The 16,525-nt window shown below is 43.4% G+C and overlaps 2 protein-coding genes across 4 annotated transcripts in view; one reads left to right on the forward strand and one right to left on the reverse strand.

Moving 5' to 3' along the window:
* The first annotated feature begins 4,632 nt into the window (after positions 1-4,632).
* mapk8ip2 (mitogen-activated protein kinase 8 interacting protein 2) overlaps positions 4,633-16,525 on the forward strand; it is a 32,184-nt gene continuing 20,291 nt past the window's right edge. For 2 of the 3 annotated variants that reach the window (XM_086208799.1, XM_086208802.1), the window contains exon 1: positions 4,634-5,027. In XM_086208799.1, coding sequence (XP_086064925.1) covers positions 4,963-5,027 — 65 coding nt within the window. In that variant the 5' untranslated portion in view covers positions 4,634-4,962. Of the gene's footprint in view, positions 5,028-16,525 lie in introns of all 3 variants that reach the window. The other variant, XM_086208798.1, reaches the window with a different exon arrangement.
* On the reverse strand, positions 11,565-14,432 carry LOC147258778 (gastricsin-like). The gene is made up of 9 exons (XM_086207779.1): positions 14,377-14,432; positions 14,152-14,293; positions 13,943-14,060; positions 13,207-13,325; positions 12,922-13,121; positions 12,722-12,838; positions 12,444-12,591; positions 11,969-12,067; positions 11,565-11,875 (listed from the first exon to the last, which is right to left on the reverse strand). Exons 1-9 carry the CDS (start codon positions 14,430-14,432, stop codon positions 11,711-11,713), a joined length of 1,164 nt encoding a protein of 387 aa, XP_086063905.1. The 3' UTR covers positions 11,565-11,710.

Here is a 16,525-nt window from a genome sequence, read left to right on the forward strand (position 1 = left end):
CCCAGTCGATAGGCCATGTGGCCTAGACACCTTTCCTCGCCATGACACTCTGAAGGATCTGCCTGTGAGGTAGGACTTGAACCACAACAAGGCAGAACCAGATATGCCGAGCTTAGAGAGTGTGGAGAGGAGAATGTGATGGTTCACCGTGTCGAAGGCAGCAGACAGGTCCAGCAGAAGTAGGTCAGAGCACTGACCAGCAGCTCGAGCTCGTCTCAGTGACTCAGTGACTCACAGGAGTGCAGTCTCAGTGGAGTGGTCACACCTGAAGCCAGACTGAAAAGAGTCAAGTAGGTTGTTGTTCCGCAGATGTTCAGAGACCTGGTTAAATACTGAGCGCTCCAGTATTTTTGACAGGAATGGCAGAAGTGATACTGGCCTGTAGTTTTCAACCTTGGCGGGGTTGAGATTAGGCTTTTTGAGCAGTGGGGTGACAGGGGCCTGCTTAAAAGTAGCAGGAAAAATGCCAGTTTCCAGGGAGGAATTGACAATGAGTGTGACTGCAGGGGGGCTGCACGGTGGTGCAGTGGTTAGCACTGTGGCCTCACAGCAAGAAGGTTCCGGGTTCGAGTCCCGGCTCGGGCGCAGGATCTTTCTGTGTGGAGTTTGCATGTTCTCCCCGTGCCTGCGTGGGTTCTCTCCGGGTACTCCAGCTTCCTCCCACAGTCCAAAGACGTGCAATTTGGGGACTAGGCTGACTGGAATCTCTAAATTGACCGTAGGTATGAATGTGAGTGTGAATGGTTGTTCGTCTCTGTATGTTGGCCCTGCGATGGACTGGCGACCTGTCCAGGGTGAACCCCACCTCTCGCCCGTAGATGCTGGGATAGGCTCCAGCCCCCCCGCGACCCTTACTAGTAAGGAATAAGCGGAAGACGACGATGGATGGATGGATGTGACTGCAGGTTTGATAGTGGGTAAAATGGTCTGCAGGATGCTGGTGGGTATTGGATCGAGAGGACAAGTTGTAGGTTTTGAGCTCAGGAGAAGTCTGGAGACTTCATCTTCGCTCAGGGGAGCAAAGGAGAAGAGTGAAGCAGCAGTGGCAGGTTGGTGCTGACTGGACTGGTCAGGCTCAGAGAACTGGTTGCTGATTGCAGCAACCTTTTCAGAAAAAAAGGAGGCAAACATGTCTGAAGTCAGCGCAGTGGAAGGCTGAGCAACTGGAGGAGAAAGCAAGGAGTTAAACGCCATAAACAGTTTTCTGGAATCAGAAGTGGCACAGATCTTGTTCTGATAGAAGGCTTTCTTAGTGGACTGTTAGCATGAGGTGAAGGAAGTAAGTTTCTGTTTGTATAAGGACAAGTCAGTGGGTTCTTGGGATTTACGCCACTTTCTTTCTGCAGCCCTGAGTCCAGCTCTTTGTTCTCTCAGAACTTCAGAGAGCCATGGACTTGGTTGTTTTTTCTTGGCTGGTTTGGACACCAGGGGGCGGAGTTTGTCCAGAGAGGATGCCAGAGAGGAACAGAGTGTTTCTGTAGCCTCATGAACAGAAAGTGAGGAGAAGTGCGAGTGGTCAGGCATGACGGAGTTCACCTCATCAGACAGCTGTGCTGCTGTGAGGGATTTCAGGTTTCTGCGGAAGGAAACCGTCTGTGTGGGTGTCTGCAATTGCGGAAAGGCAGCCGCAAATTTGACCAAGAAATGGTCTGACAGGTGGAGTGGGGTAACTGTCACATCTGTTATGGAGCAGTTATGAGTCAGCACCAAGTCAAGGACTTTACCAGCTTTGTGGGTGGGAGGAGAAGGAGCTAGTTCGAGTGCAAAGGAGGAGATGAGTGCCAGGAAGTCCTTTGCCAGAGTTCTGTCAAGATGAATGTTCATGTCTCCCATGACAATCAGTGGTGTGCCATCGTCAGGGATGTCAGAGAGTAACATGTCCATCTCAGAGACAAAGCCATCCAGATTACCCCCTGGTGGGCGGTAGACAACCAGAACATATGCTTTGATGGGAGCAGTGACACTTACAGCATGATATTCAAATGTTGTCTCGCTGTTCGACGGGCGTAGTGCAGAAAAAAACCAGTTCTCAGGAATGAGCATGCCAGCACCGCCTCCTTGTCCAGTAGAGCGAGGGGTGTTGCTTAGTGTGGAGGACTCAGAGAGTGCAGCTGGGGTAGCAGTGTTTTCTGGGCGGATCTATGTCTCAGTCAGGGCTAGGACATGAATGTCTGAGAGTTTCATCAGTGAACTGATGAATTCTGTCTTATTGACTGCGGACTGACAGTTCCAAAGACCAAACGTGACCAAGTGTGGGCTGGGACCACTTTCTGGGAGTGCGGACAGGTTTTGCGGATTGCGTTTCCGGTAGACTGTGTGTTTTTTCCGATTGCCAATAATGACCGGGATGTGTGTGGGACACATTGTGCGATAAATTTAGGTCGGACAGGCGGCAGCGGTAGTCGGTGTCCTAGCACGATGGACTCGCGCAGGTAGACTCTCAGGCCTCGATTTCACTAGGGAAACAAGCAATAGAGGGTGTGACCCGCGTCAACTGACCTCACCTATTGTTGAAGAGAGGAAGCGAAACTCCAGTGCCCAGCAGCTAACGACCCACAACACAAAAACAAAACCAAGCAAGTTTCAGCTTACCTAAGATGGCTCAACCTTCTTCAGTCGAAGATTCAGTGCTTTCGCCTCAGTCACAGAGGGCAATGACTGCGTGTGTGTGGTACAAGGAGCTCACTGCAGTTTAGCAGGTGCGGCACGCCTGCTCAGCAACATGATACTTCCTGATTGATCGTCAATCAGCCATGTAGTGAAAAGCACAGGAATGAATCGTAACATACTCTACCTCCTACTGTAGCTAAAAAAAAAAAAAGAGGCTTATGTTACTGTTTCAAGCGAATGAATATTTTGGAACAGTTTTGCTGTTGTTTGGAGTTGGTGGAGTTGTCTTTACAATTGTTCTTTAGGATTAGATTTAGCTAAATATACCTGGCTAATCTCTTTCTGCTCTCTGGAGTCACAAAGAAGTCTGGCAGGGGTGGAAAAACATCTTTGTCAGCTGAATACACTTATCTGAGTGAACTCAATACACTTTTTGGGGACTTCAATGCTTTTAAGTGATGACTAATCTCTGAACCCTACATGATTACTCAGCCCAATGTTATTTGCAGCAAGTATAGCATCTACAGATATGGTTGTGACTGGATGACTGCTGTCCCGTCTTTCCATCCTCTAATGACATCATCATGTCTGATATTTTGGTTTTGGAGCTCTGGGCTAGCCAGGATGTCCTTGAGGCCTCAACCGAGCTTTAATTTAGCCTTATAAAGTCCAACATCCTCCAAAGTTTTCGTTTTCCTTCTGTGTCACATTAGGTTCATCTGAGTTCACTTTCATGGAGGTTTGTCCTCTCCAAGGGCTTTTTTTTTAATGTGGGTGATGCAAAACCAAAAAAGGTGGTGATAAAGAGTTATGGTGAGTAGGTCAGTGGGTGGGCCCAAAGGAAGGTGGGCAGGATTGACTGATAGGCTGGTGACACAGTAACAAGAGGGTTAACAGAGCCTGAAGATGCCAGTGGTTCTCAAAATGAAGGCCGGGATCCCTGAGTGTTTCTGAGAAATAAGAAGCTAAGAGATAAGAAGCTGATAATTCTGACATCACACACACACACACACACACACACACACACACACACACACACACACACACACACATATATAAATAAACTGGGAACCCATTACATCATAATGCATTTAATATTGCTGTCATTGCTATTATTATTATTGTCTGCCAACAGCTCTCTCACAGAGTGTCACAGATATATGCATCCTCTGTATCCTTGCAAGATAAAATTTTTCACAAAAATGTGGTGGTTCCACGCCCTCAAAAGGTAACCTCCAAAATGCAGAAAGAACCAAAAACTTACACTTAGCTTGAAGCTAATGTTACCCTATGGCCACCAACTACAAACAACAACAACAACAACAAAAAAACTGTCCAAAAATTTGCATTAATAAACTCCCAAGTGCATCATCTAATCCACGCCTTCTTTATCCAGCTGCATGCTCAGTAATCCACAAACGCTTTGATTTGACTCAAAAACAGAACCACTACCCTTGTGTTGCGGTGCTCCACCTCCAAGCATGGCCAATTTTCATGTCCAGTTCTTCCAACTCACTCGCACTCGACTTTTTCAATGCACATTTTTGAACAGTTTTGCTGTTGCAGTTGGTGTCCATGGGGTACCATTAGTTTCAAGCTAAATATACATTGCTAGCTCTTGGAGTCACAAAGAAGTGATGCAATGGTGAAAGAGAAAATACAGTCTTTGGGTGAAGTATTGCTTTAAACATTATTCATAAAGTCTTCAGGGAACCTTCCCTGAAGGTTATCCGTTTACTGGGTGTTGCTTTGAGTGTCCTTGAAACTCTTCCAAATATCCCGGACCTCTGGTGGCTCCCGGACCAAACTTTCAAAAACATCTTGTCAATGCATCAGATATTTAACTGTCATATAAATATTTGTGGAGAAAACGTTATTCTACGTCACCGTTTCGCGGCTGGTCGAGCCTGCAGGTTCATCCTCATCAGGACCGTACTGACGTTATACCCCCTCCCTCCCCGTCTCCGCCTGTCTCCGCACTGCTGGCCCGTTTCCGTTGTGTGTCACACGCAGCATCTCAGCAGCAGCAGCAGCAGCAGACCACTGAGGAGGCGAACTGCGCGCTTATGCTGGACGTATTGGAGGAGGACCGCGTCTATCTCTGAGGATCCTTTTCTGCCGTGACACCCGCCTCCTTCCCTGCTTGTGTGGATGGTTGACTGCAGATTTGATGGTGCTGAGCAGGCTCGTCTGATCGAAGGCTTACGGGCAGGGGGGCATCTGTGGGGCCGTAGAGAGAGAATTAAACCTCCGTCTCTCCACGGTTGCTTCCGTTCTCTGCCCTGTGACTGTGAATGGACTGCGCTCCCTCCGTGATTTTCTGCAGTCACTCTGAGTCATTAGTGGAAGAAGATGGCGGACAGAGCTGAGATGTTTTCCCTATCCACTTTCCATTCCCTCTCTCCTCCTGGCTGCAGGTAAGCAAGCGCTCACATGCAAAGAGACAGGCGGGGGAGGAGGAGGAGGATGGGGGGAAGATGCTGATGAAAGGAGGGAAGGGCAGGAAAGACGGCAAACATGTCTCTTGGTGTTTTGATGATGCAGTGGAACGCACATCTCAGCAAATACATGTTTCTGAATAACCTGCCAGGCCTGCTGCTGGTGCTGCCTCCTCCCTGCTCGCGCGCTGGTGCTGCAGTTACACAGGGCTGGTTGTTGTGCTCTGGAGCTGGGGCGCTCGTGAACCTATTATATCTTTCAAAACAACTGTTTATTTATTTTATGAAAACTATGAATGAGGTAATTGGAGACAGAAATGATTGATCTTCAGCTGTCGCGACCGTCAGCTGCCTTGCGCATTCTCAATGTGAGGCCCACGCCCTGTTGAGTCCAGCCCAGGCAAGGGCATGTTGCTGAACAATGATTTACTCTCACCGCGATGCTGCCTCAAACGTCTCTGAACTGACCTCTGCCGCACACAACTGCTTGCATTTCCCTGAATGCTGAGAGAAATTCAACTAGCAGCCGGTAACTTGAGTATTACCTGCCGTAGTTATATCCACAACTTTGCGAAATTTGGAGGAAAAAAAATTGTGTGGAGGCTGCTGCAATGTGCAAATCAGCTTTTGACTGCAGGCATATTCTAAGAATATTCCCTGGAAACATAGCTGATTTCATGTGATGTGATCATGTCCATCCTTTCTAGGGCTGCAAGCCCCCTCCCTGATAGCAAACAGTATATAGCTGTCTTAATAACAATTGATATTTTGCAGCTGCAGACTTGCATGAATCTAACTTTAGGTCACTGCACAGAACTACTGAACTATAAAAATAGGTGAAAGTGTGTGGCTTCATCATGCATGGAGCAATAGAAACTTAATGCCATAGTATTTTGGGGAACATTTAATATTAAGCAGCTTGTAATAAGCATTAATGACTAGGGAATAACTTCATTATAATAAATTATATAGTACAACATGATGTTATTAACTTTAATTTACTATTAACAGGTTAGACTAAACCCGAACCCTTGTTTATGATGCTTCTCACCCTTGTAACACGTTATTAACATGTAATAAGCATCGAATGAGAATATAAGGGACTTATTACCCATTAATTGATGCTTACTACAAGCACCTAATATAAAGTATTACTGCATTATGTTGTCAGAGAAATCACATGACTAAACCAAGTCCCAGAGGATTTTCTCTCCACTGCCTGCACTAATATGGGATTTAGTTACACACTGCAGCTTCAGCTCATGGACAGATCATATCAGATCAATAGATCTACCTTCCACAGTGACCTTAGTTCAGAGTACAGCACCAAGCTTTGGCCACGATATCAACATTTGGAGGCTATGGCACAGGCTAACAGCACGTTGCTAGTCATTGGCTTATATCAGAGCAAAAACAACTTCTAACCAGTGTTACAGATCTCTGGAGAACAGCAAGGACCAGTATAAGTGAATGGGATGGAGACAATAACTCAAATGCTTTCAGTGACTACAGGGTGCATTCAAGAAGGGCGTTTGTTTTGGCTCATAACAGATCAAGTTGTTGAAATACATGTGGAGTTTTTCTTGTACACATCTGTCACAATGTTGCTTGTGTGTGTGTGTGTGTGTGTGTGTGTGTGTGTGTGTGTGTGTGTGTGTGTGTCTTTTTATGTGACTGATTCATGGATGAAACCATCGCTAGTGTGATGTATGGTACATTAATCTGCCTTACATAACCCCAACTCTGTTTCTAAAGGGCAACATAATCTCTCTCTCCTGAGCACCAGAGATGTGTTACACATTAAAACATCTCCTGCTTCCAAACCTGGATGATGAACAACAAATTTCACGTAATACCAAAAACTACAGTTGATTACAGATGAGTTGAGGACCGAAATACTTAGATAGAAATGGTCTACATCCAGTATGGTTTGATTCTTCGGTGAGATGAATTCCTGCTGCTATTTTGAAAAAGTAATTTCCTTTTGCTGTCATAATAGAGTCTTGGAGCTATGTGCTGTAGGAGGGTTTGGTTCTGATCGAATATTTGATATTGGATCCAGTTGGTGAATTTGGCTCGTCTTGCTATTTTTAAAAAATTTTTGTTTTCAATTTACAAAATATTTCCACCGAGATTTCCAGACAGATTGCGACCTTGAATGATAACATCGATGTCGCATAAATTGATGAAGCTGAAGGTGCAGAAATGATTAATGGCTCGGTCAATGAAGAAAATATTAAAAACAATAAGCAAAACAAGGCAAAGATGAGTTGGTTCCAGTCTCTTAAATGGGAACATATTCTGGTTTTGTTCTCTTGTGATGCATTTCTTATGTCTGGATTATGGACTTGTGGTCCAAGAACAGTAGATATTTACGGGAAAAATCTATAGGACATTTTTTTTTCTTTTTTCTTGTTTTTGGATTCATGATTAATCAAGAAACTTATTGTTTGGTAAACCAAACTAAATTTGTCTGCAGCCATAGGTTCAAGAGGTGACTGGTGTTTGACTGTGTTCTTTAAGTTTTGCTCTGAAAGAAGCACATGTGAGCTGGTTTTTTGCTCTCGTTGTGCATAAATCTCCCTTTCAGCCAGCCAATTCTGCCTTCACGCTAGAGAAAATTGAGTGAGGGGAGTGGGTGATGGGTACGGTTACCATGGTGTAAGAGGCTTAAATCAAATACAGATTCATTTTAGCTTAAGCGTTCCATCGTTGCCTCCCCCCCTGCTGGCTTCCTCTCTCTTGTTTTGTCTTTCTGACCCCTACTCACTCTCACCACCACTTGTCATCTTTTCACATAAATCAGCTGCTGATAAGCATTTGCTTTTCCATTAAAAAAGAATAATTAGTATGAGTGTAAAGGTTCCCAGCAGTATTCGTTTAAATCTAATGACTCAGTCTGATGACTCCATTATTCCAAATCCAGCCAAATCGACATGAAATCATCTGTCCTGGTGGTTCAAAACTGGCATGCTCCTCCAGTTTGTATCGGATACAGACAACAAGACACTGCTTCATTAGGTTAAATACATGACTCATATATGCCAGTGCCTGAGTGTGTTTGTGTGTGTGTGTGTGTGTGTGTGTGTGTGTGTGTGTGTATTTGTCTGCTTGTGTGCGGTGACGGACGCTGAGTGAAAAGCCTTTCGAAATTCATCTTGTAAATGAGTCAGTAGCGACCACATCACATGTCCTTGGCCCTTGAAGATGATGATGTCACGGTGAAGTAGTAGGCGATGGTTAGACGGAAGCTTCCACATCCTCCTCTGCATCCACAATAATATTATTATCCGTTATGTTTTATTTTTGTCATGGAATCACTTCTTTTTAGAGGTCTTTGCTTTATAATCCTTGCTGTGATTGGACTAATTGAGGTTTTAAGGAATAGGTGTATTTCATCTGGGTAAGTTAGACAGTGTCTAAATGGATTATTTAAGATTTCTTTGGCAGCAGAGGTAGCTTATATTTCCAGACATGCTGTGATAGTGACGGTGTGTGCCAGCGTGTGTGAGCAGGCAGCCAGTATGTACTAGTATCAGAGAATGTGCTGGTCTGGAACTGACAGAAGAAGAGATCATGGTAACTGTGCGGATGAATCGGTTTGGAGAATGTTGAGAAAAGCTGAGGACCTTCAGCTCTTAGGAGAGGCGGTGAATCTGGGTGTGCCACCCCAGCAGCGTAGTCTTCATCCGTGAATGGAAATGTTGTACTGGCCCATTATCTCGTCATTTTACTCTGTGTATCACAGTCAAGAGTTCAGAACGGCACTGGCTCCAAGATTTTAATTTGAATTCACATAACCAATTTTACACCAGGAACCGAGTCAACCAGTGTGAAGATGAAACCTGCCTGTAAAATATTTGATTCGACAGAAAAATATTTTGAGAAAATGGAGGAAAAGCAAAGGTACAAGACTGTGTCCATAGTTAACCTGAGATGTCAGAAACTACTCACCCTATAAGACATTGCTAATGACTCCATAACTCCATTTTGTGGCCAGCTGACCATTTTGCTGCTGCTAGCTTACTTGAAAACATTCTATATTTCTCATCAAAAAGTGAATTCTTGAAAGTCATGATGTCTAACAGTGATGAGTTCAGCTTGCATTTCCATAGTAACTTCATGCTCCGCTATTCAGAGACATTCCTGATACACTTAAGGATTTTGGGTAATGTAGTTATTCTCGGTGAGATTGAGAACAACCCCCTTTTCCCCCCTCTTAAACAAGGCTATATCAACGGAACGTGAGGCTTCTACGGGAGCAGATACCAGATATCCCTCGTAGTGATGGCTACAACATAATGGTGGATCATCATTTCCCCCATGGTGCCTTGTTGCCCAGAACAATAATGGAGAGCGGTGACGATCCGCTCTCCAGATCTTAATCATCGAGAACACTCACCACAAGCAGAAGTGGACTGACAGAACAGGGTGTGACAGGGACTGACGCTCGATCAGATCCTGTCGAAACACAAACGAGACATGTCACACACGCATACACACATACGCTAGTCTGACATAGATGCTGAAATCACAGAATCACAGGCACGAGTCAAGACATCAGTTAGTCGCTCTTTTGGCCTCATTCATGAAGTATTGTTGCGCAATTTTTTTTTAACTTTCTAAACCTCGATGTAGCCTTGCATATAGTAAGGAAAGCCAAGGGTTTTTTTTTTTGTAACACTTTGCTGCAGATTTATTGTGTACGTCTCATAACATTAAAATCTTTGCAAACCCAGATGATTGACAGTTACTGTACGTTCGTCCCTCAAGAGGGACTTCTGGATGTCACTCTGTCACCCTTCACGTGTTTTGAAGATGATTTGCTAAGGCTGAAAAAAATGGACCAAAAACTGTATGAATATCTAAAGCAGCAGCTGTGTCAGAGTTCCTGCTGCAGAGATCATGTCCAGTCACGGTAACAGTTTCCCACAGACTTAAGGACGCGCCTTCGTTTCATACAAATCCTCGCAAACATCATGCCGTTATCACTCTAATGTGTTTTTCAATGAAAAGAAGAAAAGTAACCACTAGTTGTTGGTGGGTCAGCCTAGTTAGGGAAATGGGGGCTGTCGTGGCATACATTGCAGAGCCACAGGAGATTAAGCAGATGCAAGGAGAGACAAAATGGAGTCTGGAAACACAACAGATCGATAGCAAGCAATAGAGAGTAGAGAGAGACCAGGGAGTAGATGAAGGGAAAAAGAAATAAAATGCAATATTACATAACATAGACAATAATAAAGGACAAGCTCGTGAAAATATATCCACCTCACATTTATCATGTTTATTAGTTTAGTTGCCGCCATGCAGATCTTTTTTCTTTCAATCAACTCACTCTCAATGCAGTAAAGCTTTTTTTTTTTTTTAATTTCCTACAAATGGAGCTGCAACAAGAACAAATGCCACGCCACCCCCCAGCCACCCGCCCCCACCCTGCTGCCGCCAAAGCTTCTCATTTCCCAACAATTTCAAAAATCCATTTACAACTCCTTTAAAAATTCTTCCCACCGTTATAAAGGCATTGGTAGTGTTTTCTTCGCATCATTTTATTGTGTGGGTCACACCGACTGCATGAGTCACTCCTCATTATCTGTATCCCTCTATTTTTCCTCAGCTCTTCACCAAAAAACCTAACAGGGGACTTCCTTCCTCCTTCTTTGTGGAGGGAAGCTACCTTGGATACATGTGGTGTTTTTCCACTGTGTGTATCACACACCCACAGACATGAACAAACAAACAGCTTCCCTGAAGACTTTTGGGTGGGTGAAGAGCTCATTAGTGTCCTCTTTTCTTCTCTATTTTACTGCTTAGGATTCTGACAGATATAGGAATCCTCTTCTGTCTGTGTGCATCCAAGTGGAAAAGTCTTACACCCACAGACCAACTCAATTTGAATATATTTGTACGGTGTTGTCGAAATATTCGGCTTAATACTATTAAGTCTCACAATGCCTGAGACCAGTATTCACATCATAGAGGGACAGATGTAAAAATAAGGTCTCCACGGTGCACTGCGTAAATGATTTACTGTGCAGAAATCTCTCCAGACACTCGGACACATGCCTGAGGACCGAGTGGAATGTAAAGTGATCCTTAGTTGAATATTACGGATGTTGTGAAATATGTATCTTTTTTCAGCCTTTTCCCAAATGAACAATTCCTGCATTATATATTGATTCGATTTCATGGCTTCTTTGGAAAGCCACCTCTAATGCTATCAGTCCTGTGATTTTTCCGGCTATTAAAAGTCACGATGTCTGTCACGTAAAAGGTCTTCGACTCACACTCACAGAATCAAAAAAGGCAGAATTCGACATGGAGAAACCGGTTTGATGTCCTCCTGCTGAGGACCCGTGCTGTTACAATAACAAAGGCTACAGACGACACTTGTGAACATTTTCACCTTTATTCTGCTTGGCAATTACGCAATACTTGGGGAAATTTTCAAATTCTTGTTTTTACATCATGCTGAAGACAGGACCGATCTGCAAACATGTAATATGTATCGTACAATTTGTGTAGGAATATATACTGCACTTGACAGATGACCATTAAAGTTAAATTCATTTTGTTAAAATTGATTTTTTTTTTCGAATAATCCGAGGACAGGTTTGAGGGCATCAGGTCACTATTTGCACCGTTTATTAACCCGATGGCACTTAGACAGCCGTTGCGAAGCCGACGCGGTTGTAGGTGCGGTCGTACACAGAGTAGTACTCCCTGAGGAACACGTCTCCAAAGATCCACAGCGGCTGGCCATTTTGTGATGGCAGGTAGGTGGGAGTGACTCCCACGATGCAGTAGTAGTATCCATTCCTGTATTGCTGGAGGAGAACGACGGAGATGGGATGTCTAAATAGGGAACTTAGCTTAATTAAGTCTATATACACACAAATAAGTGCCGTTGCGGTACTCACCTGATTGATATAAGCAGAAGGTGGCAGAGAGAAAGAAACACCGCTGATGACAAAGGTGAGAGTTGGCAAGTTGCTGACCGTACTGCAGTCCACCGCAAACTAGATTTCAACGGAATAAAAAGAGACAGTTTAAAAAGGGATGAAGAACTGGTCAAGTTTGTGTATCATTGCATTTTAGCAGCATTTTTAGAGAGAGAGAGAGAGAGAGAGAGAGAAAATAGTTGCGTTTAGCACACAAGTCCATAGTAGATTATCAGTCAATAAGTAGTGGAGAAGGCGTGGGATCAACAAAGTTTAGAATGACATTTCTTTCTTGTTTTTTTTCTTTTGTTGCTTTTTTATTCAACATTTTTTACATGTTGGAAATAAACATTTCACTGTTTCACAGATCCATCAGGCTTATTGAAGGTGAGTTTTATGACCTTGACTTGAATCAGCGAGGTGCAGCTGACGTCTGTCTGTCTGTCTTTCTTACCGTTCCGTATGAGACCTCTCGGGCTCCCATGGCTTGCGCGATATCACTCAGAAACTGGCCTGGTGCTGTCAACGTGGAAGTTCCAGTGTCCACGATGGCCTGGCAGCCCTGAGAGCACCAGCCAGTCTCCTGACCGTTGATCTGGAACCTGAAGGATGCCACACAAGCCAGACCGGTTATTTTTCCTTTCACACAGATCACGTGACTGCGTAATCAACTGGTCTAGGTCACATTAGTAGAAGGACTTTCATGTTGATAACATGATAAAAGGATCAGACCCTTCAACGCCAATCTGCCAGTAGGTCTCCGCGGTGACAGGGGTCCAGTTGATCTGGCCCTGGTACTTGGTGTTGTCCATTCCTCCGAAAGTCAGCTCACTGCCCTCCTGCTCCTCCCTACACAGGGCAACAACCTCAGCTGTGAGCCCGTGTGCTTAGGCAGTGTTTATGTTACCTCTGGAGGTTTGTGTCATCTTTACCCAGTAAGGTAGAAAGCAAACATGTTGGAGGACAACAGGTTCTGTGAAATCATGTTGTCCATAACAGGGGTTTCTCCTCCAGCTGAGATACTTGGGTAGGACAGACCAAGGATGCCATCAAACTGGGCCACCTCAAAGGTCGTTCCCGGCTCATCTGTGCTCAAACCAATCTCTTGTTCAGTGATCACAATGCCGGCGACCTAGAAAGTCACAAACCAGGAGTCCATCCAGTTCTCCAACAACCGTAAAAGTTATTAATTGCTTAGTTTGGAGGTTTGGACTCACATTGACTGTGTCATAACCAAAGGTTCCGTAGAGGCTTCCAGCTCCGTAGGGCAGGTAGAAAGTCTGACGTGTGGCAGAGTACGTGGACGACTGCTGGGGATTGAACTTTGTGTGTGCATCTGTAGAGGGAAAAGATGAGGATTAAATCTGGATCCATTACCATGGACCTGCCATGCAGGTCAGTATATTTGAAAAAAATCCAAGACAAATACCATCGATGTACTGGTATCGTTGTATTTGTTGTCTGATATGAAATCCTTTCTTTCCTTGTACACAACGTATTTGAAGACAAAGCTCGGGGTAGTTTAAAATGATTAAATTCCAAGTAAACTTTATTATTTCAGTGCACTGATGTCACTTGGGACAATAAAGATAATTTTAAAACTGTAAAATATCCTGCCTCCATGACATACCTTTGTTATGTGTTTTTGATGACTACATTTGAGGGATCATTACAAAAATAACGATAAATCTATTATAGAATTTTTTCATTTACTAATAGTGGAAAATACTTTTTTTTATTTTTAAAGTGGAAATTGTCCTGCTGCCATTACATGCAGTAGTTATTTGCCACAAGTGTGTGAAAAACATATTTGTGGGATTCAGATGTGCAAGAAATAAAAGAAAATAATTATCCTGGCTGATAGAGCAGTATTGTTCTTTTCTTTCTCCCGAATATCTTTAATTAAAGGGAATGCTCCTCATGCTGACGTGCCTGATGAAAATATCTACTCACTGCATGACTGAGTGCTACAGTAGATGGAATCCACCCACAGGTTAGCAGAACCAGTGTCAAACAGCACCTGGAAGGACTGGGGAGGTGTTCCAATGCTAATAGCGCCATAGTAGGTAGTCTGGTTAGAGGTAAGCAAAGAGAGAGCACAGCGATCAGTCAGCAAGTGATTTGATCCAACTGTACTTGTAGTATATGAAAGTATTTCTTACATCAGCATAGTTATTGATGTACATGTTGGAAGAGCCAGCAAACTCGGCTGGCCGGTACTTGAGAGCCGGGTCCTGGTAAGGCAGCTCAATGCCTTTCTCTCTCAAGGCCTGACGCATGGACTTGTGTTTCATCAGAGGGACCCTGCGATCGAAGGAAACAAAGAGTCAGTTAAATCATGGCTTCACAGGTACCAAACTGAGTAAATACTAAGTTTGTTTTATTACTTGACAAGTCCCTCGGCGAATACCGCACAGACCAAAACCAGAACAAGACACTTCATGATCCTTCCCGTGTGGTCAGCCTCCCTGGATGGATACAAGTTGATGTGGTGCCCAGCTCTTATATACCTGCTTGAGCCTCATATCAGCCGCTTATCACACATTCAGTTGTATCAGTTGAGGCAGGGTGACCTTTTCAGCAATTCCTTCTATAGCAAAAAAACCCCAAAAAAGACTTCATACTAAACAAAATCACAAAGAACTGCTGTCTTTATGGAGTAAAGGGACACTAATATTTTATTAGGGGATCCAATTGCAGCGTTTTAGTGAATTACTTACATTAAATTAACAAAAACCCTGATCAATTGATCACATCTGCTCTGTTTGTCAGTCGTACAAAGCTACGGAGAATTTAATCAATCAATTAATCCAAATTCAACAGGTTTCTGTCTGATCATCTGCATGCAAAATCCTCCAGATGCAGCTTTACTGCAAATTTCTGTGGTTCGATACACACAACACAAGGTCACGGTGTTCAGCTGGAACGTGTTACGTCTGCAGTTTAGTATGACTCACAACTTAACAGCATCTATCACAGAATTAAGCTTATCATAACTAGTAATATTGTTTAAATATGCTAGCTTTTAATTACTCCGGCTAAACGGAGATTGTTAGCACTTTGTCCATTTGTTTTTTTTTTTCAATGCCAAAAGATTGTTTAATTTTCTAGGTCATAAGGACGTTGGAAGAAGGATCATGCAAATACATTTTTTTTTTTAAGTTGTTCAACGCTAAAGAGAATTTAAATACTCAATTTATCACATTTCAACAGATTTCTACTGTTTCCCTCCAACTGTCTGCATGCAAATACTACAGATGCGGCCTTACTACAAATGTATGTGACTAGACAAACACAACACAAGGTCAGGTCTCATGGATGGTGTGCAATTCAGTACGAATCACATCTTAACCAAACAGTGTTGATAACAGAATTGAGCTTGTCACAGCCTTTGTTTGAATATGATAACTCATATCACTCTGATGAAATTGAGATCGTTAAGTCCTCATTTCTTTGTTTTTTCAATGCCAAAAGTTTGTATAATTGCTTATGTAACCCACCTGGTGTGTGTTCCACCACATGTATGTCTAAAGTCTAGGCTCTAAGAGGAGATAGGCACACAATTTTTCGGTTAAGTAAATCAAATCACCTTAGTCCCTTCATAACTCACACCAACAACCAGATACTTCAACGTCACTGTATTAAGATTGTTTGTTTCACTTTTCTATTTTTTCTCATTTCCAACCAAAACCATAAATTCCCATAGATCTTTCTCTCTTCATTTACAGAAGCACAGTTTCTTTTTCTTTTTTTTTAATTACTCAAACATTTAACCTGGTACACTGTTTGGCATGAACAAAATTATATCCACAACTGGACAATTTCACTTAACTCAGAAATGTTATTACTGACCCTTGTACAGTCTCTTTTGACCAACCTTAATAGCTACGGTATTCAAAACGTGCAACTGAATTTAGCTGGAGCGATTATGTTCAAGCTCAGTGTACTTAACCACAATGTTTAAATTGCTGGGACCCAACCAAAAAAACAAACCAAACAAATAGCATGAGATCTCATAAAACCAAAAAAATTGTATATTGTACAAGAACAACAAGGTAAGTATGTATTAGTCTTTTGTAACTCAACCCAAGTTTGGGAACTGTTTCTGTTATTTGAGTGCAGTGCAGCAATTAAAACATGACTGTGTCTGCCTAAGTTAGTTGAATCAACTAACCATTTTCTCATCATTACTCCTGTACACAGTATTCAGAGATTTCACACACACATAAACATATATGTGGGGCTGCACTGTGGCCTCGCAGCAAGAAGGTTCCGGGTTCAAGTCCCGGCTCGGGCGCGGGATTTTTCTGTGTGAGTCTCCATGTTCTCCCTGTTCCTGTGTGGGTTCTCTCTGGTACTCCAGCTTCCTCCCACAGTCCAAAGACATCAAGAGGGGACGAGGCTGATTGATACTCTAAATTGACCGTAGGTGTGACTGTGAGTGTGAATGGTTGTTCGTCTCTCTATGTTGGCCCTGCGATGGACTGGTGACCTGTCCAGGATGACCCCGCCTCTTGCCCATAGATGCTGGGATAG

The sequence above is a fragment of the Aulostomus chinensis genome, chromosome 7 (genome assembly GCF_037954235.1).
Source record: "Aulostomus chinensis isolate RoL2024-O1b breed Wild chromosome 7, RoL_Achi_v1.0, whole genome shotgun sequence".
Classification (NCBI taxonomy): domain Eukaryota; kingdom Metazoa; phylum Chordata; class Actinopteri; order Syngnathiformes; family Aulostomidae; genus Aulostomus; species Aulostomus chinensis.

Excerpts from the sequence above, each read along its gene's own strand:
- LOC147258778 (XM_086207779.1), bottom strand. The coding sequence starts at position 14,432 with ATGAAGTGTCTTGTTCTGGTTTTGGTCTGTGCGGTATTCGCCGAGGGA. Across the intron at positions 14,061-14,151 it reads ACATCAATAACTATGCTGAT|ACTACCTACTATGGCGCTAT; the intron begins GTAAGAAATACT and ends ACCTCTAACCAG. Across the intron at positions 12,839-12,921 it reads TTTGCTTTCTACCTTACTGG|GGAGGAGCAGGAGGGCAGTG; the intron begins GTAAAGATGACA and ends TGCCCTGTGTAG.